This window comes from Anolis carolinensis, chromosome 2 (assembly GCF_035594765.1).
Source record: "Anolis carolinensis isolate JA03-04 chromosome 2, rAnoCar3.1.pri, whole genome shotgun sequence".
Classification (NCBI taxonomy): Eukaryota; Metazoa; Chordata; class Lepidosauria; order Squamata; family Dactyloidae; genus Anolis; species Anolis carolinensis.
The window spans coordinates 135,390,697-135,415,164 of record NC_085842.1 but is presented as its reverse complement, the minus strand read 5'-3'; the positions used below and the strand labels follow the sequence as shown (position 1 = coordinate 135,415,164).

General features: G+C 38.7%; 1 protein-coding gene and 1 long non-coding RNA gene across 9 annotated transcripts in view; one reads left to right on the top strand and one right to left on the bottom strand.

Annotated features, from left to right (window-relative positions):
* recql5 (RecQ like helicase 5) overlaps nt 1–24,468 on the top strand; it is a 73,716-nt gene that overhangs the window by 1,071 nt on the left and 48,177 nt on the right. For 4 of the 8 annotated variants that reach the window (XR_010002872.1, XM_008104437.3, XM_008104436.3 and 1 more), the window contains exons 2-8: nt 2,235–2,367; nt 3,101–3,222; nt 4,182–4,700; nt 8,203–8,308; nt 10,222–10,333; nt 10,533–10,695; nt 11,522–11,604. Coding sequence is in view for 7 of the 8 variants with exons in the window: in XM_008104437.3 (XP_008102644.1) it covers nt 2,250–2,367; nt 3,101–3,222; nt 4,182–4,700; nt 8,203–8,308; nt 10,222–10,333; nt 10,533–10,695; nt 11,522–11,604 (1,223 nt within the window). In the remaining variant the exon portion in view is untranslated. Of the gene's footprint in view, nt 1–2,234; nt 2,368–3,100; nt 3,223–4,181; nt 4,701–8,202; nt 8,309–10,221; nt 10,334–10,532; nt 10,696–11,521; nt 11,605–12,726; nt 12,860–13,621; nt 14,291–19,581; nt 23,011–24,468 lie in introns of those variants that run through there. The other 4 variants (XM_062970613.1, XM_062970612.1, XM_008104439.3 and 1 more) reach the window with 4 other exon arrangements.
* On the bottom strand, nt 12,400–19,588 carry LOC134296251 (uncharacterized). Its single transcript, XR_010002873.1, has 2 exons — nt 18,552–19,588; nt 12,400–12,897 (listed from the first exon to the last, which is right to left on the bottom strand). It is a non-coding gene; the product is annotated as an uncharacterized LOC134296251 (long non-coding RNA).

The window sequence follows — 24,468 nt, the reverse complement described above, 5'->3', positions numbered from 1 at the left end:
AGTTTGCCCATGCCAGTCTTAGTGTGCTGAATCCTTATGGAATCATTCTGGGAGCCAGGCTCCTTATTTCCTTAGAGTAGAGCTTTCCAAACATTTCATGTTAATGGTGCACTTTTAAAACTTGCATAATTTTGTGACACAATAATTCAGTTTTATCAGTACATGCACAATAGAGGACCTTCTTACAGTGACACCAGAGGCAAGCTTCTGGTCAAAGGAAATTTAGTATCATGCCAAGTTTTTAACTTTGTGGTTTTTCTATACATTATGACTGTATTCTCAATTCGCTTCTGACACGATAAATAAACTAGCAAACTGCAAGTTATTTATTTATTTAGATATACTGCCTTCCTCACCCCTGGGGGGGACTCAAGGCAGTTTACAACATACTAATGGCAAGAGTTCAATGGCAACATACATATAATTAAAAAAATCATAATAACGGAACACTGACATATACAGTAGAGTCTCACTTATCCAAGCTAAACGGGCCGGCAGAAGCTTGGATAAGCGAATATCTTGGATAATAAGGAGGGATTAAGGAAAAGCCTATTAAACATCAAATTAGGTTATGATTTTTCAAATTAAGCACCAAAACTTCATGTTATACAACAAATTTGACAGAAAAAGTAGTTCAATACGCAGTAATGTTATGTTGTAATTACTGTATTTACGAATTTAGTACCAAAATATCACAATATATTGAAAAGATTGACAACAAAAATGGCTTGGATTATCCAGAGGCTTGGATAAGCGAGGCTTGGATAAGTGAGACTCTACTGTAGCTATAAATTAAAATCATTAAACCCATTAAATACAGTCATATACCACATTTATGCACGAAGACAGAGCATTAAAACATCCTATTTTAAAAAATTAAAATCACATGATCCAAGTTAAACTAACCCCTTATAAGAGAGATGTGACCACATTTGCCTCTGTGTACAGGTACGGGCTCTTAAGATTTGTCGGGGAAATCCTCCTCTTGGTCCCGCCACTGTCTCAAGCACAGTTGGTGGGGATGAAGTAGACAGCCTTCTTGGTGGTGGCCCCCAACTTTGGAACACCCTCCCCAGGGAGATTAGGCAAGCCCCCACACTGTCCACCTTCCATAAGGACCTGAAGACCTGGATATTCAAATAAGCTTTTGAGAGCGCCTAGTCCCTAGCTGTTCTACAAAACTGTTGTGCAGTCTTGCACTACATCCCATGCCCTCGTCCCATAATTCCACCTTTGTACTTATGCCATTCCCTTGCCCATTGTTTACAGCCTGGCCATGTTTACAGTAGCTTACTGCCATATGAGCGCCATTTTAATTTAGTTGTTTTCTATGTGTATTTGTTTTATTTAATTGCATGTTATATTGTGTTTTATTTTATGCTCTGTTTTTAGGCACTTTTGTACCTTGTGTAAGCCACCTCGAGTCCTTTTGGGGAGATGGTGGCAGGATATAAGAATAAAGTTATTATTATGATGCTTATACATATTTTGTAATAGCAAAATGGATAGGGACACAACATATCTTCTGAAGACCTTGCATTTCTATTTTTAAAAGATGTGATTTGTAAGATAATATACATTTCCAAGATTTTGGTCATTGTTATGTACACACGCTATACACACACACACATACATATACACACACACTGTCATTCCCCCTTCCCCACAGATTTATAAGGACTGGGTGACTCAAAGTCAATATTTTAGTTTACTTTAATTGAAGTAATGAAAGTCAAGTGAATTAAAGGGTTGCTTTGTATGAGAACAAATTTTAAAAGCAGCAACATGGATGAAAGAGCAATGGTCATGATGCAGTGAAAGTAAACAGGCAGCCAGTTCCCTGTTAGTGGTAGTAATGAATAGGAAAGAAGGTATTTTGGTATGAGCAATATTAGTTATACATGTTTCTGAAAAAGAGGAAAGCATTGTTATGTTTTGTAGATATTAGGCATTCTTGGTCATAGGCTGTGTTCTACTACCTTATACCTACTTATATATTCTAGCAGGCAAGCAACTTTAAAAATGTTAAAGGTTTTCTTTCTAGGTGGGAGAGTATCTCCTACTTACAGATTGTGTGAAAATACAGTGCATAAATAAAATAAGATACATTTGAAATGGTGAAATTTCAAAGAACATTGCACTCTGTTAGAAAGACTCTTGTGAATACTTATGAAGTGTAGTGGAGAAAATAACTGCATGAAAACCTTCTCTTTATTTCTTTCAATTATTCCCAGTTATCTGCCTATAAAATGAGTAGCTGCTCTTCCTCAAGAGTGGATAGAGTTCAACAAACTCTGAAAAATGTCTTTGGATTTGACTCTTTCAAGACCCCACTGCAGAAGAATGCAACCTTAACTGTGGTGAAAGGTAAACTACAAGTCCATTTCTTTGCAAAATATAGTAAAGCTGAAAAGTTTTCTCTCTGAAAGGTTTTCTCTCATCCTTTTTGTCATGCTTTTTATTGCTTCAGGTAATGCTAGATGTATTAACATAATGACTAACAAAATTCCTATACCTTGCATTACTGGTATTCATGGTTTCATTGAGTAAATAACACAGTGGATAAATTTGTGCTTTTTAGTGTTACATTCCTTATCTGGAATGTCAAAATCTGAAATATTCTAGAATTGTCCATATGGGTGGCTGAGACGGTGTTGCCCTTACCTTCTGATAGTTCTAGGTGCATAACCATTGCTTCAGGCACAAAATGATTAAAATATTGTATGAAATTACCTTCAAGTTATTATTTAGATTAGATCCAATCTCCAAAATATCTCATGTACATACAGGCAAATATACCGGTAGGTATTCCAATTTTTTAAAAGTTCTAAACACTTCTAGCCCCATGCATTTTGGAAAAAATGATTTTCAATCTGTATCTTGGTAATATACATTTTTGTAATGCTATACAAATCCACACTGATGAGAAAACCACCCAACTTGGTGTGGTACCTAATAGGACCCAAATTGTCTGGACAGGGCTGTGTTTCGACTGCTGTGCTATACTAGCTGTTTTATCTTAGAACACTAAGTCCAGAACAGAATCCCAGGAACCATTTAATTTTTAAAAGTTCTGAACACAGCAATATTGCCTTTGCAGGAGACAAGGATGTCTTCATATGCATGCCCACTGGGGCAGGAAAATCCCTGTGCTACCAGCTTCCTGCAGTTCTGGCAGCAGGCATTACCATTGTTGTGTCACCACTAATTGCACTGATTCAGGTAAAATATCATGTTGTGTAAAGGAATGAAATATCTGAAGGGATAAAAGGCAACAGCTTCTTTATCCCCTATTATTGTCAATGAAAAGATTATTGTTGTAAATTTTGTTCAAGTTTACTTGGTAAAAATGAATTGGTGGGAAAAGCCAAAGAAACATTGGAACTTTGAGTTATTGAAGATATGCCCAGTCACTCCTGATTGAAGCAGAAGTGTCTAAACATGGCAGACCAGATCTGTACCTGATGGATTCTTTCCCTCCCTTGGTTGAATGCCGGGCATACCCTGGGTTTAAACTTTATAGTAAAACTATCAACCAGAAGTCAGTTGTTTATTAACAAGCAGGAGTACTTAGGTAATAAGCACCAGATTGCTGTTTCTCCTAATTAATTTGTGTTCCTTCAGTTCCTTGGTTTATTGTGTTGTAGTTTTTCATTGAGAACAGTAAAAATCTGTGTTGTCTGAAATAGAGCTGATGCCTTGTTATCTGAATCTGCCTTGTCTAAAGTATCCTGTTAGCTAAATTCAAGTTTGTAATTATAGTTTATTGTTGCATTTTAGCAGGGATGGGCAGATATTTTGTGTTCCAGGTGTTTTGGTGTGCATCACTCATAATCTTTCATCATTGGAAATATTGGCAAGGATGACTGGGAGTCATAGGCTGGATGTTTTATCTCAAGGGATGCAGTGGTTCTCTCTTGCTCTAGACAAGTTAAATTGTCAATCCACCTATAGTTAATATGGCCAGCTACATAGTGGAAATTGGCTTTAACATTGGATTAATTCAGTGCTGGCTAATTTAAACTGGATTTTTTAAAAAAAATCATTAATGGTACAACCATGGTAAAAAGTATGCAGATAAGCTTTGTAAAGTGCAGAAATAGTAAAGGTTGATTTATCTTTGTGTTGTCATTTTGATATACATGTTCTTTCTTTAAAATATATTTGATATTCTTCCACAGGATCAAGTGGATCATTTACTCTCACTAAAAGTCAGAGTAAGCTCCCTTAACTCCAAGATTTCTGTCCAGGAGAGAAAGGCCATCATAACAGATTTGATGAGTGACACACCTAAGACAAAGCTCTTGTACATCACACCAGAGATGGCCTCTTCTTCTTCCTTTCAGCCCACCTTGGAGGTTTTGGTGTCTCGCAGTCTTCTCTCCTATCTGATAGTGGATGAAGCTCACTGTGTTTCCCAGTGGGGGCATGACTTCCGACCAGACTATCTGCGGCTTGGCTCCTTGCGTTGTCGCATACCCAACACACCGTGCATCGCCCTCACTGCCACAGCTACCAAGCGTGTTCAGGATGATATCATAGCATCACTTAAACTAAAGCTTCCTGTCACTACCTTCAAGACACCATGTTTCAGGTCCAATCTTTTCTATGATGTGCAGTATAAAGAACTCTTAACAGATCCTTATGAAAACCTGAAGGATTTCTGTCTGAACTCTCTTGGGAAGCATGATATTTCAGGGGTGAGTTAAATCTCTAAGAAAGGTCCATTTTTCTAACTTGCAAAACATTTTAAGACAAAACCTTCTTAACAAAGTGTGAAAAAAGGAGTTGTTGAAAACCCCAGTAAATAGTAGCACAGTGTTTAGTCCCCTGCATTAAAAGAGCAGGGGACTAGAACTTAAATAAATCAACAGTAGACAATATAGATGAATGATGTGAATTTTAACAGGTTGAAAAAATTCCCAGGGATTTTGGTAGAACTTGCACACAAATAAATGTGCATAAAGTTATGGCTTCTATTTTACTTAAAATGTAAGCTCTATGTTAATATGGCTTACGTGCAGGAAAGTCCATATAGGTTTGCCACTGAACACTTTCACCTTGCAAGCATAGTGCTTAAGAAATACTAGTTGTCTGATTATGTAAAATGCAGTAATTTGTATGTCCAAAACAGTGAATTCTAATTGTAGAGAATTGCTTCAATAAAGGTCTTTTACCTGTGGTGATGCTTTAAATGAGACGCTTCAAGATACCCTGTCATGATATATCCAAAGTGTGATGGCCTTAACTATAAAGATAAATGATTGAATATCAGTATAAGGATTATCCATGCACAGTATTTCTGTGTGTGGTTGTGAAAGCTGAACAGTGAAGAAAGCTGATAAGAACATTTTTGAAATGTGGAATGGAATGATACCATATTTTACTGTGGACACCATAGATTACCGAAAAGACAAGTAAATGGTTCCTGGAACAAAACAAGTCTGAGCTCTCCCTAGAAGCAAAAATGAATAAACTGATGCTATTATACTTTGGACATAATGAGAATACATGACTCATAAGAAAAAATGATAATGGAGAGCAGTATGAAGACATATTCATTCCAAGTACCATATATGTGTTCTTTAGAGAGAGAAAAGAACAGGCAGGCAGTGATTCATGATGCCTAGGTCCAGTATCTGATGAAAGATCCTACCTCCCATTATGGTTGCCACTGCTGTTGCATCTGATAGATAGTGGAATAGGCAGTAACTGCTTGACATAATTTTTAACTTTTATTTTTTTTAACCTTATCCCCAGTTTTTTCCTTTTCTTGTGTGTTGTGTCTTGTTCAAAATGTAAGCCTGAGGGCAAGGACTGTTAGATTAAGACTTTATAATCTGCTCTGAGAAAGGCCAGTGTGATTCTGTTGTTTGAGAGTTGGACTATGATTCTGAAGCTCAAGGTTCAAATCCCCATGCAACCATAGAAACCAACTGGGTTACTTAGGGTGGTGATACTGTCTTTTGGGAAAATGAAAGCAAACCCCTCTAAACAAATCTTGGTGCGAAAACCCTATGATAGTTTCACCGTAGAGTTGCCACATATTCAGATAACTAGTATTACTTGAAAGTGTTCAACACCAAAGCTACTCTCGTAGCTTTTTTGGAGTATAAATATCAGTCAATCAATTCTAAAGGGCTGCAGGAAAGGGGGAAGACTGTTTCAGGTGGATAGATTTAATCAGGGATGCCACAGCCCTGTATTTGTAAGAACTGAGCAGGGCTTCTGAAAACAGGGTGTCTTGGATGTCTCCCATTCATAGGATTACCATAAGTTGAATCTGACTTGACAGCAGTTAACAAATATCATCCAGTTTAGAGCTCCCAAGGTTGTTGCTTCTAAACAAGTTAGGATGTAAGCAAGAACAGACCATGGCTTAATACGCCCTAGCTTGTAAATCCCTATGCTACCTTAGTTTACCTGCTGGCAAAATAAGCCAAATGGGAATGAATGGGCTGCAGTTTGGGATCAGTAATCTGCAGTTCTCCATAATTCTAACTTATTGTTGTGGACAGCCATGGCCGTTATCATGTTTTTCTTTTTAAAATATGTGCAATTTAGGCTCAAAAATTGTCACATTCAGAAGCATTGATCTCAAAATTTTGACTGGCCTTGGTTGCAAGGAGTTTGTCCGTAGCCTTTAGTAATGCTGTATGCACTTTTAAGTAATTGCCATACTATTTTTTGTAGTGTTTACTTTTAGGTAAATGCACATAGGATTACAGTTCTTACCTAGGAATAGATAACATTGAGTTGAGTACACATGCATACAATTTGGTTATTAGACTGTGATGTTATGAAATTTCCCAGCTAGATGTTAGTGATGAAGATGAAGCTTGCACAAGTGTTACCTGCAGTTCACAAATGGTCTTCATTGGTTTTCCATGCAGCCTGTGTGGGTATTACTCTTTTTGTCATTGCCATTGAGGTTTAAAGCATGTGGGGGTTATCATCCACTGTCATCTTTTTTTCCTATGTAGATCAGGCTTATGACAGTTTCAGAGGGTGTGAGCTCTCCTTACTGAGATAGAAAAGGAGTTTCCTCTCTCTTCAGCAGGATTAATATTTGAAAACCATCATCTCACTGGCTATTACAGCCAAAATAATGTGTTTCTGCTGGTGGGAGCTTCTGCCTCTTCCACAGCCAACTTGTGCACCTTAAAAACCTGCTCAAGGGCTGGAGACACTATAGAGGGGCTTACACTGTTGTATAGAATTGCAAAGTATTGTTTGAATGTAGCACTGGAATTCATCATAATGTTACTGTTATTTTCTCTTGGTACCTTGCATCCAGGGCCGGTTGATTCTACGAGGCCGCTGACGCGGCCGCCTCGGGCGCTGGCCGCTAGGGGCGCTGTCGAGGCGTCGACAGCAGCCCGTAGCGCCACCGACGCCTCCGGTGTTGGCGCGGGGCTTCAATCCCCGCGCCCACGCCAAACCGCTACAAGCAGATAGGCCATTTTGCCCTTAGTCTACAAACTAAGGGCAAAATGGCCTATCTGTGCTGTGCGCATGCGCACAGCCAGATAAGCCATTTTGCCCTTAGTTTGTTGACTAAGGGCAAAATGGCCTAGCTGTGCTGTGCGCACGCGCACAGCACAGCTAGGCCATTTCGCCCTTACTTCCTGGTCGCGGCCGCCGATTGCCCGGCGGCCGCGACCAGGAAGTAAGGACCAAATGGCCTATCTGTGCTGTGCGCATGCGCACAGCACAGATAGGCCATTTTGCCCTTAGTTGTCAACTAAGGGCCAAATGGCCTATCTGTGCTATGCGCATGCGCACAGCACAGATAGGCCATTTGGCCCTTACTTCCTGCTCGCGGCCGCCGGGCGATCGGCGGCTGCGACCAGGAAGTAAGGGCCAAATGGCCTATCTGTGCTGTGCGCATGCGCACAACACAGATAGGCCATTTTGCCCTTCCTGGTCGCGGCCAGGGCACGCTGGACGGGGGGCGGGGCCAACTTTGGCCCCGCCTCCAGCACTATTCGCCCTGGCCCCGCCTCCCACGCAGCGGGCCAGGGCATGCTGGGCGGGGCCAGGGCGTGGGAGGCGGGGCCGGTGGCGGGGGCGCTTTTTAGCACCCCCGCTTAACATTTAAAAATATCTCCGGCCGGCCCTGCTTGCATCCATAGTACCATTTAATAATGTCCGGATTTACTTGTGTCATTTTAATAGATATTATCTTCTCCACTTGTGCAGGCTTATTCTGGCTGTGGAATTATCTACTGCAGGATGAGAGAAGTTTGCGAGCAGGTGGCTATTGAGCTGAACTATAGAGGGTTGAGAGCCAAAGCATATCATGCAGGTAGCAAAACTTGTATTGCTATTATCAGATTTTTATTCACTGAGCAAAAGAGTTGTTTAGCTCTTCTTCTAGATTTGAAGTATGATCAGTTAAGTTCCCTGACGCAAGGACTGGTTCTTACCTATATATTCTTCTCTATAAATTCAACTAAAATAGAAAACCAGATGTTTGCTGAACCTGTTAAGTAGAGTCTAACCAGGGATAAAGGCTATACATGAGGGTGAACATGCGCAAATCAGTGATGCTGCTTTATACAATATTCCCAGATTACTGGTTCATATAGCCCAGACTTGCCTCCTCTGACTAGCATTTTCTCAGAAAGGCTACAGAAGAAGTGCTTCCCAATTTTGCTACCTGGGTGTTTTTTCAATAAGAGATGCTAACAACTGAATCATAAAAAATCTTTGATTTTAAAGTTTTATCATACAAGACCATTTTGTGGGAAATGTGTGGCAATGATAGTGAGACCTCATATAGCTGATAGGCTAAGTGTGTATCAAGTTTTGCACTGATGAATAAAAAAGGAAGAATGGCCTATTAAAGGGAATATGTCTTCTGTATTTCAGCAAGCATGCTCACCAATATCTACTTTCTGGTGGGCCTTGTTTTATCCTAGCTCAAGCACTTTTGGCTGAGTTTTACTTGGTGCTGAAACCCAGATGATATGTGGAGGGGAGTAGTAAAATAAGACGTGCAGCATATAGCATTAAGATAACAAATAATTTCTCTGAGACAGTTCTGTGGCTTCAGATATTTTTTTGGGAACCTGATTTGCAATTCTTGGAGATTAAAATTAATCTAGAAATGATTAAGTAAAACTGACTACTTGAAACGGATCATTAATCAATAAAAAAATCTTCACTTTGGAATGTATTAGTTCTCTTTGTAGATGCCTAGTGATTTTTATGACACATTATTTGGTCTGTTTGTATGATAGTAAAGTGAGCTCATGAAAAAATTGTGCGAGACTGTTAAAGTATACTTAGTCAGCACCAGTGATGCTGTGGTGGCCAGAATCAAAAATGCAGTGTTGGCCAAATAAGGTGGAGAAAGCTGCCACTTCCTCAGCAAACATTTCTTTCATTGGCAGGCTTCTTGGTGATTCTGGACAGCTAAAGGCATCCTGGAAACACAGCCTTAACTACTTATAGGTTGAAGAGTCTACCCAGAAGCAAGTCACTGAGGGAGTATGGTGATGGGGAATCAGCTATTTTCTTTAAGGACAGTTTTCTTTGCCTTCTCACTACTTCTGTGAAACTGAAAAGTGTATGCTATCTTGGCATCATAGACAACATATTGCAGAAACAGAATTACCTCAATTTTTCAATAATACGTTCATAATCAACTATATGAGCAGCTAAAATGAGATGTATTACCCAATGTATGCTCTCAGTAATCAAGCAGAAGATCCAAGAATATAGGGCTCATTCCCACTGCACAAGTCCAGTTTGGTGAGGTACCAGAGCTCTCTGCTTGAGAATTCTGATGACCTTTCCTTGATCAGCAAATCCCAGGATTCTATAGGCTACTTTTATAAAGTGGAATCACAACACTATACGATAACTGTATAATGTGAATAGGCCCAGAGAAGGAGATTCTGCTCTATTGATCAATATCCAGTGCCCTCCTTACCTGTCATTTGCAAAGACATTGCACATTGCTGTTTTTTCATGAATAGGGCGTGAGATTTAAGTACATGAAATACTAATGAATGTCTGATTCTCAGTCCATGAGATACGTGTTAAAGTCTTGTATCTTCTATCACTATTGTTGTGTACACTAGCAAAACAGTAGATAAGAGGTTCAGGTAAAGAGAAATTTGAAAACAGACTTTTATGTAGAATAAACTAGTGATGAATGCATGAGCAAAACCTTTTTCTTCTGATATTGTGTGGTTCTTTTTTGTTTCTTAGGTCTCAAGGCAGCAGAGAGGACATCAGTTCAGAGTGAATGGATGGAAGAGAAAGTTCAAATTATTGTTGCAACTATCAGTTTTGGAATGGGAGTTGACAAAGCTAATGTCAGGTGCGTGCATTGTGCAAAGTAGTCCCAGATGAGTAAGGTTTATTGTTGTTCCCCTGTATATTTTATTATGATTGGGATGCACTTAATACAGTTCATAGAAGCTCATCACTGTATGAGTTATGTTTAGATTGGGCTTTGTGTCTATTTCTAATTCTCTGTGCATTTGGGCATAATGGTTTTATTGCTTTATGTTATGTAGATTTGTTGCACATTGGAATATACCAAAGTCTATGGCTGGCTACTACCAAGAGTCTGGAAGGGCTGGGAGAGATGGGAAGCCATCCAGTTGTCGTCTCTATTACTCTCGGGCTGACAGAGATCAAGTCAGCTTCCTTATCAAGAAGGAAATTGCTAAGCTCCAGGTAAGAGTCTTAATTATTGTTTCATTGCTTCTTCTCTTTACTCAAATGGGTGTGTGCACAGTCACCTGTAGACAAATTTCGTAGAGGTTTCTTAGGCAATGAATATTCAGGGGTGGTTTAGCCAGTTCCTTTCTCTGAAGTATAGCCTATAGCAAATGAGATTCATTAGCAATCTCCCATCTAAGTACTAACCAGAGCTGACCCTGTTTAACTTCCATTATTAAATGGGATCTGGTGCCTTTAGACTTTTAATCTACCATATTTTATCATAAATGGCAGTGCAGAGGCTTTCAGGTTTCATAACTGACACAGGCTGTATGTAAATGTATCTGCTGCAGTATTAGTAGACATGCATTGGTACATATAGGAAGGTGAAAAAAGGAATACAGTAGAGCCTTGGTTAACCGAGGCTCTGTGTCATCTGAGGCGCCGCGGGGGGAGGGGGGCTCCCTCTCCCCCCCTCCTCCCTCTCCTTCTCCCCCCCTCTTTCTGGAACTCTTTCCTCCAGCAAGGGACTGGCTGAGGGAGATCTAGGGCCTTCCTATTAACCGAAGAGTTTGGTTATCCGAGATTGGGCCCGCCCCATTATCTCGGATAACCGAGACTCTACTGTATTGGTGTATTCTTAGATGGCAGATTTGTAAAGGTTATTATTTTTCATACTTTCAATGTTCCTATAGAACTGAAAATAAATATAAAAATATAGCTTATCTGGCTATTTTCTTGTTATGTTAATATACAAAAGGAGGCATTGTTGAGAAACTTTTTCTGAATAAATTACATGTGGATATTGAAGGTTTTGCTTATTCAGCTTGTCTGTATTCAGGAAAAACGAGGCACCTTGAAAGAATCTGATAAAGCTATGATGACAGACTTTGATGCTGTGGTGGCCTTCTCTGAAGAGCTGAGGTATGTATCTTGGTTCTATAAAAGAATTATATGAATAGATGGATTCAATAAACAGAGTAATCTTTATTTCTTTTGCAGCTTGTATTGGATCAGGGACATTGTCTTTGTGATATGTACATGGCAGTGCAAAGGGCTTGTAATGTATTGCTGCTTGTTTCTTTTGTGTAAAAGAATTTAATGTGGAATCCATTCTACATACTGCTGTGCCCCTCTCTTCTTTTGGAAACTCTGACTTTACCTTTCATCTTTGAAAGAAACAAACTAACAGCTTGATGTAGAAATGATTTACATGTGTATAATGTTTTGTTAATAATCGTTTTGTATTGAAGTTGGTAATATTTTGTGCTTTGAAGAATTAGAGGTGTAATGTGCTGAAATTCGACCTTGAAGCTATGATTACAGACAAATAACTACTACACAAATATCTTGTACTAAACTGAGGGTGAAAACTATTTAGTATGATATAGTTGCTGTTGCAAGTAACTAAAATGTGAAAAAATTGGAAATATGTGCAAGAAAATGTATAATTTGCAAAATATGGAACCAAAATGCACTTTTTAATGAAGATTTATAGGGTTCTAGAAACTTTAGAATGCAAGAGATTATTACGTTTCTTCAATTCTAAGACACCATCAATTGTAAGATGTGCAACAGAAAAAGATGTGTGTGTATGTATGTATGTATGTATGTATGAAAACACCTGTGATTCTAAGATGCAAATCATTTTTAGAAACATTTATATGGGAGGAAAATACTTCTTATTATAGAAGAAATACAATAGTTGATAATGTCATATACATTTTACGGCATGAAATTCAATTTATTATTTATTTTCAAATATTTAAAATTCACAATTCTTATAAAAAGGCATTTATTTACAAGTGTCTTGCTAAAAAAAGGCCTAGTATTAAGTCAGAGACTTGTCAGCACATGGCTTTTTAATTCCAATTCCATTTGACATCAGTTATATGCCATTGTTAACGGTAATGCCCACTTAAGTGAAATAAGGGTGACAAGAAACAACAGTACTTTTCACTTCTTGGTCACAATGTAGCACTCTTGAAATTCCCCAGAGCAGACGGTTATTTGCTGTTTATATGGAACCTGCTTTATTCCTTGAAGGTGAGCAACAGCCAAAGACAATGGCAAATAAGAGGAGGGCGATGATGACAGTGATAAACGAAGCTATCACCACCAGTCCCGCGAGAGCCCAGTCATTTGTCAGAATCCGAGTTTTCAGGTCTTCCAAATGTTGAGAAGCAGTTATGGTTGCAGAAGACATTGTTTCTAGGCCTTGGAGAATTAAACATACATTTGATCAACAAGACTTTTATTTTGCCTTTCATAATAAGTATTTTCATGGCGGCCAAGAATACCAAAACAATAAAAACATTAACACCTGGAACACCTCAGGAATAAGAATAGCAAAAACAATTTCAGCATCACTAGAGTAGTTTTAGGTTATGGTGGCTCCGGTGGAAATATATTTCCCTTAGATTTTGAAGTTGATCTCGTTGCTACTATTCTTAAAAGAATAAGAATACCATGATTGCTATATTGCATGAGAGTCAGGAGCTGGGGTATGTAGATGTTATTAAGACTTCAATAATTTGAGCACTGTTCTGAAATTTAAAAGCCCAGAAAAGCAAAAAGACATTTGCCTCGCATTGAGAGTTGTGCATGTTTCAACTTTTCTTTATTCTTGTTTTTGGCTTTCCAGACAAAAAGATATGTGCATATTTCTTTCCTATCACTTTCTAGAAGTACAATTCTTTTTTGAAATGGTTCTCTGCAGCTATGCTATTGGTAATAGTTCTGTTACAGTTATAGTTACAAAGACTCAAACAGAAAGAAAAGAGATTACACCTATTATATTAGGGAAAGTTTCCTAATAGTGGGTGCTGTTGAACAGTGGAATGCCCTGCCTCAGAGTATGGTGGAGTCTTCTCCTCTGGAGGTTTTTAAGCAAGGGCTGTATGGATATCTGTTGGAAATATCTGGATTATTTACGTTGCAGAAGAGATGCAAGACGGCAATCTGGGAAACCAGCTTGAAAGCATCTGGATAAGAATCAAGAGAACTGGGACTCTAAAAGATCTCGTTGTGGGTGTCTACTACAGACCTCCGAACCAGGATGAAGAACTTGATGAAGCCTTCTGTCAGCAGCTGACCAAACAGGCACAAAGAAGAGATATAGTAGTCATGGGCGATTTCAACTATCCTGATATCTGCTGGAAAACAAACTCGGTCAAGAGTACAAGGTCCAACAAATTCCTCGCTTCCTTTGCAGACAATTTTATGGTCCAGAAGGTAGAAGAGGCAACAAGGGGATCGGCTACTCTTGACCTCATCCTAACAAACGCGGAGGACCAGATCAATGCAGTTGAAGTGGTCGGATCCCTAGGGGCAAGCAAACATGTGCTCCTGCAGTTTGCAATACAAAGGAATATTTCCATGATATAGCACTTTATGAAACATGTCCCCGCTGGTTCACTTTTAATTACTCTGATTTTATCTGCTTGGATTTTAATGTATTGTCCATTATATTATGTGTCGTTGAAATGTTTTAAGTTTTGTCAAATATGTTGTGTTGTTATTCGGGCTTGTCCCTATTGTGAGCTGCCCCGAGTCCCTTCGGGTAAATGGGGCGGGATATCAAAATAAAGTTTATTATTTATTATTTAAAGGAAGGCCGAGACGAAAAAAAGTCAAACCCGCATTCTGGGCTTTAAGAGAGCTGACTTCCAAAAAATGAAGGAAATACTGAGCAGCATTCCATGGACGCCAATACTAATAGACAAGGGAGTCAAGGATGGATGGGAGTTTTTCAAAAGTGAAATACTCCAGGCGCAAATGCAAACAGTGCCAACAAAGAATAAAAACAAGACAAGTGCAAAGACGCCAGAATGGATGTCCAAAGAACTTCTACCTGGTCTAAGACTAAAAAAAGACATGCACAAGAAGTGGAAAAAGGGAGAAATCACCAAAGAAGAATTCAAACGAATAGCCAACTCCTGTAGGGAAAAGGTTCGCAAGGCCAAAGCGCAAAACGAGCTCAGGCTTGCCAGATACATTAAAAACAGTAAAAAGGGCTTCTTTGCTTATGTCGGTAGGAAAAAGAAGAACAAGGAGGTGATAGGGCCTCTGCGAGGAGAAGATGGGGAAATTCTGACAGGGGATAGGGAAAAGGCAGAACTATTTAATGCCTTCTTTGCCTCAGTCTTCTCACAAAAAGAAAGCCAACCTCAACCTCAGCAACATGGAGTGGATGAAGGATTGGGGGAAATCCAACCCCAAATGGGGAAAGAAGTCACCCAGGAATACCTGGCTGCTCTAAATGAATTTAAGTGTCGAGGGCCGGATCAACTACACCCAAGAATATTGAAGGAACTAGCGGAAGTTATTTCAGAACCACTAGCGATCATTTTTGAGAGTTCTTGGAGAATGGGAGAAGTCCCAGCAGATTGGAGGAGGGTGAATGTGGTCCCTGTTTTCAAGAAGGGAAAAAAGGACGACCCAAACAATTACCGTCTGGTTAGCCTCACGTTGATACCACGCAAGATTCTGGAAAAGACCATTAAGGAAGTGGTCTGCAAACACTTAGAAACAAATGCAGTAATTTCTAATCGTCAACATGGATTTACCAAAAACAAATCATGCCAGACTAATCTGATCTCTTTTTTCGATAGAGTTACAAGCTGGGTAGATGCGGGGAATGCCGTGGATGTAGCCTATCTGGATTTCAGTAAGGCCTTCAACAAGGTTCCCCATGACCTTCTGACAAAGAAGCTAGTCAAATGTGAGCTAGGCAAAACTACAGTTAGGTGGATCTGTAATTGGTTAAGCGAATGAACCCAAAGGGTGCTCACCAATGCATCTTCTTCATCTTGGAAAGAAGCCACGAGTGGAGTGCCTCAGGGTTCCGTCCTGGGCCCAGTTCCGTTCAACATCTTTATTAACGACTTAGACGAAGGGTTAGAAGGCATGATCATCAAGTTTACAGATGACACCAAACTGGGAGGGATAGCTAACACTCCAGAAGACAGGAGTAGAATTCAAAACGATCTTGACAGATTAGAGAGATGGGCCGAAACTAACAAAATGAAGTTCAACAGGGACAAATGCAAGTTACTCCACTTAGGCAGAAAAAATGAAATGCAAAGATACAGAATGGGGGATGCCTGGCTCGACAGCAGTGTGTGCGAAAAAGACCTTGGAGTCCTTGTGGACAACAAGTTCAACATGAGCCTACAATGTGATGCGGCGGCAAAAAAAGCCAACGGGATTTTGGTTTGCATAAATCAGGGTATAGTGTCTAGATCCAGGGAAGTCATGCTACTCCTCTATTCTGCCTTGGTCAGGCCACACCTGGAATACTGTGTCCAGTTCTGGGCACCGCAGTTGAAGGGAGACAAGCTGGAAAGTTGACAAGCTGGAAAGCGTTCAGAGGAGGGCAACTAAAATGATCAAGGGTCTGGAGAACAAGCCCTATGAGGAGCGGCTTAAAGAACTGGGTATGTTTAGCCTGCAGAAGCGAAAGATGAGAGGAGACATGATAGTCATGTACAAATATGTGAGGGGAAGTCATAGGGAGGAAGGAGCAAGCTTGTTTGCTGCTGCCCTGCAGACTAGACGTGGAACAATGGCTTCAAACTACAGGAAAGGAGATTCCACCTGAACATCAGGAAGAAATTCCTCACTGTGAGAGTTGTTCGGCAGTGGAACTCTCTGCCCCGGACTGTGGTGGAGGCTCCTTCTTTGGAGGCTTTTAAGCAGAGGCTGGATGGCCATCTGTCGGGGGTGCTTTGAATGAGATTTTCCTGCTTCTTGCAGGGGGTTGGACTGGATGGCCTTTGGGGTCTCTTCCAACTCTTTAATTCTATGGTTCTATAAAACACTGAAACAGAAAAAGTTCTGCCATGTGTCAATCTGATTAAGTAAGGGACTTAGCTTTAATACAGTTATGATCTTGGGGAAATCTAGGTAACCTATTTGCTCTGAAACAGAAACACTAGAAATAAGTGTAAATTTCATTCCTTATAATGATGTGTTTTTATCAGTGTACCTGGCTGATCTCTAAAAGTTGCTGCACCTCTATATGACACTGCAGAAACTACTAGAAAAGGTGTCAATGTGGACTAAGGAAATCAACAGATGTTTTAATTCATAAAGTCAGCTTGGCTAGGCTGCCAAAAAGGATTCACAAAGTTGAAAGCGATGACCCTTTATTTAGCAAAGACAATAATGTCATCTGTCACTCCTTAGCAATCATGGTTTCTTTTGAGTTTAGCTGGAGTAGTGACAAATGAGGGAGTGTGAAAAGTTTTCTAATCGTATTTCTTTATTATTTATTTATTTACAGCATTTATATTCCGCCCTTCTCACCCCGAAGGGGACTCAGGGCGGATCACATTACACATATAAGCAAACATTCAATGCCTTTTAACATAGAACAAAGACAAACATAGGCTCCGAGCGGCCTCGAACTCATGACCTCCTGGTCAGAGTGATTCATTGCAGTTAATTCCAGCTGGCTTGCTCTCCCGTCTGCGCCACAGCCCGGGATATGAGAATTCTTTTGGGATGGCTTAGTCTTGAATGGGAAATTAAATGTCGTTAGTTGATACAGAGTGAATATCCTGATCCAAAATTCCAAAATCCTCCAATATCTGAAACTGTCCAGAGAAGTGGATGAAATAGTGACAGCTTTGCTCTCTAGTGGTTCAGTCTACACAAACTTGGGTTTCGTGCACAAAATTATTAAAAATATTGTATAAAATTACCTTTAAGTACAGGCAGTCCCCAGGTTACAAATAAGATAGGTTATGTAGGCTTGTTCTTAAGTTGAACTTGTTTGTGAATAGGAACAAGTACTTTTTAAAGTGTAACTCCAGCCAAATATATATATTAGCTTTGAGTAACACAGGGAAGGGTTTAGAAATGCCTGAAGCAACTATGTCTTATATTAAAAGCTTCCTTTCTCAAAGTTACATAGACTCATAGGCAGTTTTGCTTTCCGGTCACCTTTCACATTGGATTGCTTAAAGGCCTGTTGTTACAACATTTAAATAAAAGGTTGACATCTCTTTGGAAGCAGCTTGTCTTTTTAATTCTCCTGTTCAGTTCTGTTCTCAGTCAAAGAACATGTGGATCATCCTCTCACTTTATATTTGCTGCTATGCAGAAGCTGACATAATGTGCTTCAGAGACAATCAAACATCAGCTAAATTTCAGTATATTTGTATCTAGTCTAGTTTCCTGAATCTTGCCCTAAATGTTACATAAAACAGGAGTGAATATATCCCTCCCAGTGCAAGCCATGCTTAATTTGAATCTGACACCTGCTCCCAGCAGGATAAATATTTAGATGCTTCCTTATTAGAATAAAAAGAGTGGTGCTTAGCAATTATGTCTTAGTCTGTTTGCAGAATAATAAAAACAGAAGCTGCAGAGGTAATGTTTATCCTCAGTCCTACATGACCGTTACAGTTTGTCCACAAATTATTTCCCATAAAATGTCAGTCATGTCACAGAAATAATTGAAATAACAGAAAAAATAGAAATATTCAAGGGGCTTAACACCAGAAATGTTTTGGATTTTCAGATTTTGAAATACATACGGGATATCTTTGAGAGACTAACATGAAATTATTGATGTTTCACACACACCTAATACACATAGCCTGAGGGTAATTTTACACAATATTTTAAATAATTTTGTTCATGAAACAAAGTTATGTGAATTGAACCACCAGAAAGCAAAGATGTTACTTCAACCACCCCTGTGATCAGTTTTGAATTTGAGTATTTCAGTTTCAAATTTCCAGATGAGGGATGTTCGATCTGTATTATCAAAGAAGTGATAAGTAAGGCAGTTTGTTGCAAAATACCTATTAACAATTCTAACATATTTTTTGAGAAAGAATGGAAAAAGACTTTGTTCTCACCTGAAGCGTTATGTAGTTTCCTTCTCTGAATTTTGCTAAGCACACTTTTCCTTCTGAGAAGACTTTCCTTAGTTGTGGAAATAGCAGAAGGATAATATCTAATAGGTTTGTTTATACTTTAGCAAATGATTAACACAGCGATCAGATATTATTCCCCTTCTCTGCAGAGGTTTCTGGAAGACAGTGGTTTAATTGAACACTTATAGTTTCGTCATATTGTGACTAAATCTGAATAACAATAGTGCTACAATGCACATTGAACATGCCAGTTAAAATACACGTCCTTTTGCTAGAAAGAAGTCTACATTGCTTTATACTGTTGCTGTTACTGTGCACTAGAAAGGTTTGATAGGGTAAGAATTGAGTTTAAATCTGGATAATTTTGCGGATATAAAAAAAACCTCACTTTGGTGGATAGTTGTTTCTTTTTTCTTTCTTTTTTTGCATAAACTTTTATTAAGCATTTCCAAAATAAAATCACACAAGGAACAAACAAAAAAAAGGTGAGGGTAGTGGAGCTCTGGTTAGTAGATTAGAACTAAATAAATGTCTACTATGTCACCAAGGAAGAGGAAGGGAATTGAGGGGGAAGAAAAGCCTTATATGTGTTATAGTTATTATTTCTGTGAATTTCTTGTAAAACATGATGTTTTGGTGCTTAATTTGTAAAATCATAATGTAATTTTATGTTTAATAGGCTTTTTTCTTAATCCCTCCTTATTATCCAAGATTTTCACTTTTCCAATGTTCTGCCGGCCCATTTATCTTGGATAAGTGAGACTCTACTGTATGCTATATACATCAAAAAATTCAATTTTATTTCTTAGTAAATTAATATTGTGTAGGTGAGAATTTACTATGCTACATTGTCATCTTTTTCTTCTTTTAAAAAAACACTACACAAACTATGTAATTGTATATATGTGTAGTTTTGAAATATCCAAATAACAAAACTTGCAAATAGTGACAAAGGACTCTTGCCACACCCTGGACTCTACACAGATATATATTCTTTCCTTTCCTTACTTAGTTTATCCATACCTCACAACCTCTGAGGATGCCTGCCATAGATGTGGGCGAAACGTCAGGAGAGAATACTTCTGGAACATGGCCACACAGCCCGAAAGACATACAACAACCTTCTTGGAATATTTCTGACCTCCCTTTTGAAGCTTTCTGAAAATGTGCGCTTGCCTTATTCTGTGGCAATGGGTTCCATACACTTTTTATATTCACTTTTAAGGAATATTTCCTCCAGATCGGCCGGCAATCACTTTTATTTGATTATCCCTAGTGTAGTGAAAGAAAATCTTTTGCTTGTTCAGTCAATATCATTCTTAATTGTATCAAGCTTTTTATAAACATTCTTTAAGATTTGTTTTAGAGATTTTTCCTTGCAGTACAACTTTATATATGGCTACACAGAAGTAGGCTTCATGAGTCTTGCTCTTCTTTCATCGAGTGTAGAGTTGCATCCTAAAGATTTTTTCATTCTAAACCTTATTTAGAAGGCCTTATTTGGTTCAGCATTTATTCTAAAAGTGAGACTGAGGAACCTGAGGCCTCAATCCTATCTTTTCCAGCCAATGGTTACAAGATTTCCTTTGTCTGGAGAGGTGAATTGTTCTGAGCAAGAATGATGGAGGCCGCCACCAGCATGTTTTTTTAAAATGCCCATTAGATCTATTGACGGCATTTACTGATCACAAAAGGAAACAAGTTAGAGATCTTTTCAGTGCTATATGTGGTTGCTGTTTGTAGGTTCTTCATCCCCAATCCAATTTCCTGATCAATTCTGTCATCTGTGTTCTCTTGCTCTGATATCACTGTTGAGACAAAACTGTGTACAGTATTTGAAATGTGGCTGAGACACAGTCTTATGCTATAGTCTTGTCCTTTTATTTTCAGTCTTTTTCTTAGTAATTTTAGGTACTCCATGTTCCCTTAAATATGCTGATCTGCCATTTTTAGTGAATTATACTGTAATTTATTTCTAAATCTTTCACAAAGGTTAAAGCAAGTGTCAGTGCATACATAAAATCAATGTTTTTAAAGAATCCCAAAGGACATCACTTTGCATATAGTTAGAACTTCACTAATGATTCTGTTTCAGAATTCTAAAGTCCTTTCATTGTGATCAGAGTTCTGTTTGAATAATCCGTTGACTGCCATCTGCAGCTTTGTGTTCATCCAAAGCCTCATTGTTTCTTGGAGGGAACCTTCTGAAAACTATCATTGCTTTTGTACCATGACTGCATTGAGTAATTAATCACTCCCTGAGTAATATATTTGAGCCTGGGCAACAACTAAACATTATACTAAATGGAAATTGATATGTAATTAGGTTGTGGTAGCTATTTTAGACTATACTGACATATGTTGGAGATAATTAATTGGTCCGATAAGCATTAAAGATTTATTTAAAAGAAAATCTGCAATCTACATTTTAGATATGTTGGCTGAAGATTGCCATTTTACAGTATATTAAATTGTATGTTTTGTCGATGTTCCTATCATTTGTATTTCTCCTTACCTTTTTTGCTTTTCACTTTTCTCTCTTCTTTAGCAGATACTTTTTATTTATATTTGGAAGTTTTGCCCCTCCCAAGGGAAAGCTCTGTACGTTCCTTATGACTTTCAAGGGGACTGCACATTAGAGAAATTGATTATTAGGCATTTCATTGTATTGGCCTCTTTTCTAAAATGCACCTGAGTGATTTCATAAGAGGTGTGCTCTCTAAAGCAGGCCTGCACGACTTGTGGCCCTCCAAGTGTTTTGGATTTCAGCTTCCAGAATTCCTGACCATTGGACAAGTTGGCCAGGGTTTCTGAGATTGGGAGTCCCGAACACCTGGAGGACCACAACTTGTGCAGGCTGCTGTATATTAACAAATGTCCTATAAGGGTATTTTAAGGTAAGAGGAGGAGACAATGTATAATAAACAGAGCCAGTACCCAAATTCATCTTTCTTTCCCTTTAATTTGCAGGCTCAGTTAACTACTTAAAACACTTTAGGAAATGACACTTCACTGTATCATACCTAATGTTTTATTTAAGTAGATTTTACCAAATGCAAATAATACTGCCTTTCCACCATCTCAGCTCCTCAGGATTTTGATGGAATATTGCTTACTTGACATGAGAAGACAGGGTTAAAGAATACCTCCTTTTCCATTGGTCACCTGAAAGTACTGGTTTGCTTGCTATTGCAAATACCGTGGATGCTTCCAACTACAAAGATTGAATACATGTCTGAAAATTCAGGGTATAAAATGCCTATTTAATTCTCCCTATTGAACAAACAAAGACACTTGACTTATCCAAAGCTTAGTTTTATCATTGTGCCCTGTTGCCCCTTTGCCCTGAGATATGTTCTGGTTGTGCATATTTAAAGAAACAGCTGAGTTTGAAATTAAATTACTATTGGTTGTCTTTGTATAATTGCTGGTTCTCCTTTTCTGTCCCAGCCCTTCCCCAGAAGGTAGTGACTCCCGAAATAGACACACCCAGAATAAATAAACTGGTATCTCTTAATCAGTCTGCAGTGATTTTAGCTAAACAAACAAACTCATGTATGCATATAGGGCAAACAGTAAGGATCTATGAACAAGTTCATTGTTTGTTTTAGTGCAGGCCTGAGTAAGAAATGTCCCACCAAGGGGAACACAGAGAAGCAGTTCATTTGGGTCTAGATCAGCTTGTTTTTCCAGTGTGTCTGGAAGGGCAGAAGCTAGAGGAAGCCAAACACCCAGAAAAGTATAGTACACAATAGGGGGGCTGCAGTCAGCTTAATGGGTCAAAAAGTTGTGAAGCTGTGGAGACCAGGCATCAAGTATGCATTAAAATGGTTTTCTATGTTAAATCACTGTACCAGAATATCTAGGATATTTATTCCTCTTTAAGATCCACAGCTTGTCACTAGGCATTTGTGAAATTACACTTGAAAATAACAATATTTGACATCCAGTCTTTCTGTGCGATAATTTCTTACAGATATTATCAGAGCTTCTCTGAATAAGGCCAAAGTGCTGTCTTTTAAGAACAATTACACATACTGTGATGTTCTATAAATGTATTGCTCAATTATTATTCTCTTTACGGATGTACTATGACTACTTATATAAAAGCCATTCTAAAATATATCTTTGCAAGTGTTTGCACAAAGACAGTTATAATTAATAATACCACATGTGTCATGTCCTCCATTGTTTCCGTTGCTGTTACTCGCTGATGAGGGAAGAGTTTTGATACCTACTGTCGGCAGTATAGGTGATACTAAATGTATACAATACTTCTTGTTGTACCATTTTCTCACTCTCTAATTCAGGGGTCCCCAAACTAAGGCCCGGGGGCCGGATGCGGCCCATCGAAGCCATTTATCCGGCCCCCATGGCACAAGGGCTGAAGGGGGTTGGACTAAATGACCCAAGGGTTCTCTTCTTCTCTTACAACCATTATTATTATTATTATTATTATTATTATTATTATTATTATTATTATTATTATTAACATTAAGGCTGGGTGGCCATCTGTCAAGGGTGCTTTGCTTGTGCTTTTGGTCCGCAGAGGCAGAAGAGGGTTGGACAAAATGGCCCAAGGGGTCTCTTCCAACCCTCTTTATTATTATTATTATTATTATTATTATTTATTAACATTGAGGCTGGGTGGCCATCTGTCAGGGGTGCTTTGCTTGTGCTTTCGGTGCACAAAGGCAGAAGGGGATTGGACTCAATGGCCCAAAGGGTCTCTTCCAACCCTCTTTTTTATTATTATTGCTCTTGTTATTACTGTTGTTATTATTATTGTTATTATTATTAACATTGAGGCTGGGTGGCCATCTGTCAGGGGTGCTTTGCTTGTGCATTCGGTGCACAAAGGCAGAAGGGGATTTGGACTCAATGGCCCAAAGGGTCTCTTCCAACTCTCTTTTTATATTATTGCTGTTATTATTATTATTATTAATTATTATTATTATTATTGTTCGGTGGCCAACTATAGTCCGGCCCTCCAATGGTCTGAAGGATTGTGAACTGGCCCCCTGTTTAAAAAGTTTGGGGACCCCTGCTCTAATTGTTAGCAGTATCCATGCTCCTATGAACTGTGTTAATGTTGCGGTTGCCAAAATGTTTGTGCAATGATATCTAGACACTTCAGTTTTGCAAAATCTTTCTGGGAAATGAACAACTTTTGTCGATTACTGTATCTGGCCAGTGTGGTCCTTTGTCATGATGGCAAAAAGAGGAAATAATGAAACATAAAACTGACAAGACCTTCTTAGTCTTGTAGCTTTTAAAGAATAATGAAGGAGAATGCCTTAGTTGCTTCTACTACTGAAAAAACATTAGTGACTATTAGACATTATGCTACTTTAGTAAGATGGTTGTAAAATAAGAATTCTTTTATGCTGTTGATTTGTAGGTTTTTCTGTTTATTCTGTCTTTTTGTGCACCACTCCTCCATGGTTCCTAATCCCTCATGCCCCTTCCACACAGTTGAATAAAACCCCACAATTTCTGCTTTGAACTGGAATATATGACATGTGGACTCAGATAACCCAGTTCAAAGCAGATATTGTGGGATTTTCTGCCTTGATATTCTGTGTTATATGTCTGTATGGAAGGGCCCTTAGATTCTTATACACCAGGGTTGGCCTGGTTAAATGCATCACTCAAAAAAAAAAAAAAGGGAAAGTACAAATTAAGGAGTATTGTTTGGACTGACACATGTCAAATGACCTTCTTTGGATAATTCTCAGTTATTTGCTTGTGGTATGTTGATGTTTTGATGGGTTATTTTTCCTTTTAGTGGTACAGTACAGTTTTGATATTCTAGGCTAAGCAAGATGGGAAGGCTCCTAGATACGCATAATTACTGATTACCTTGTTAATCCTATCACTATGTCATCAGTACATTTAA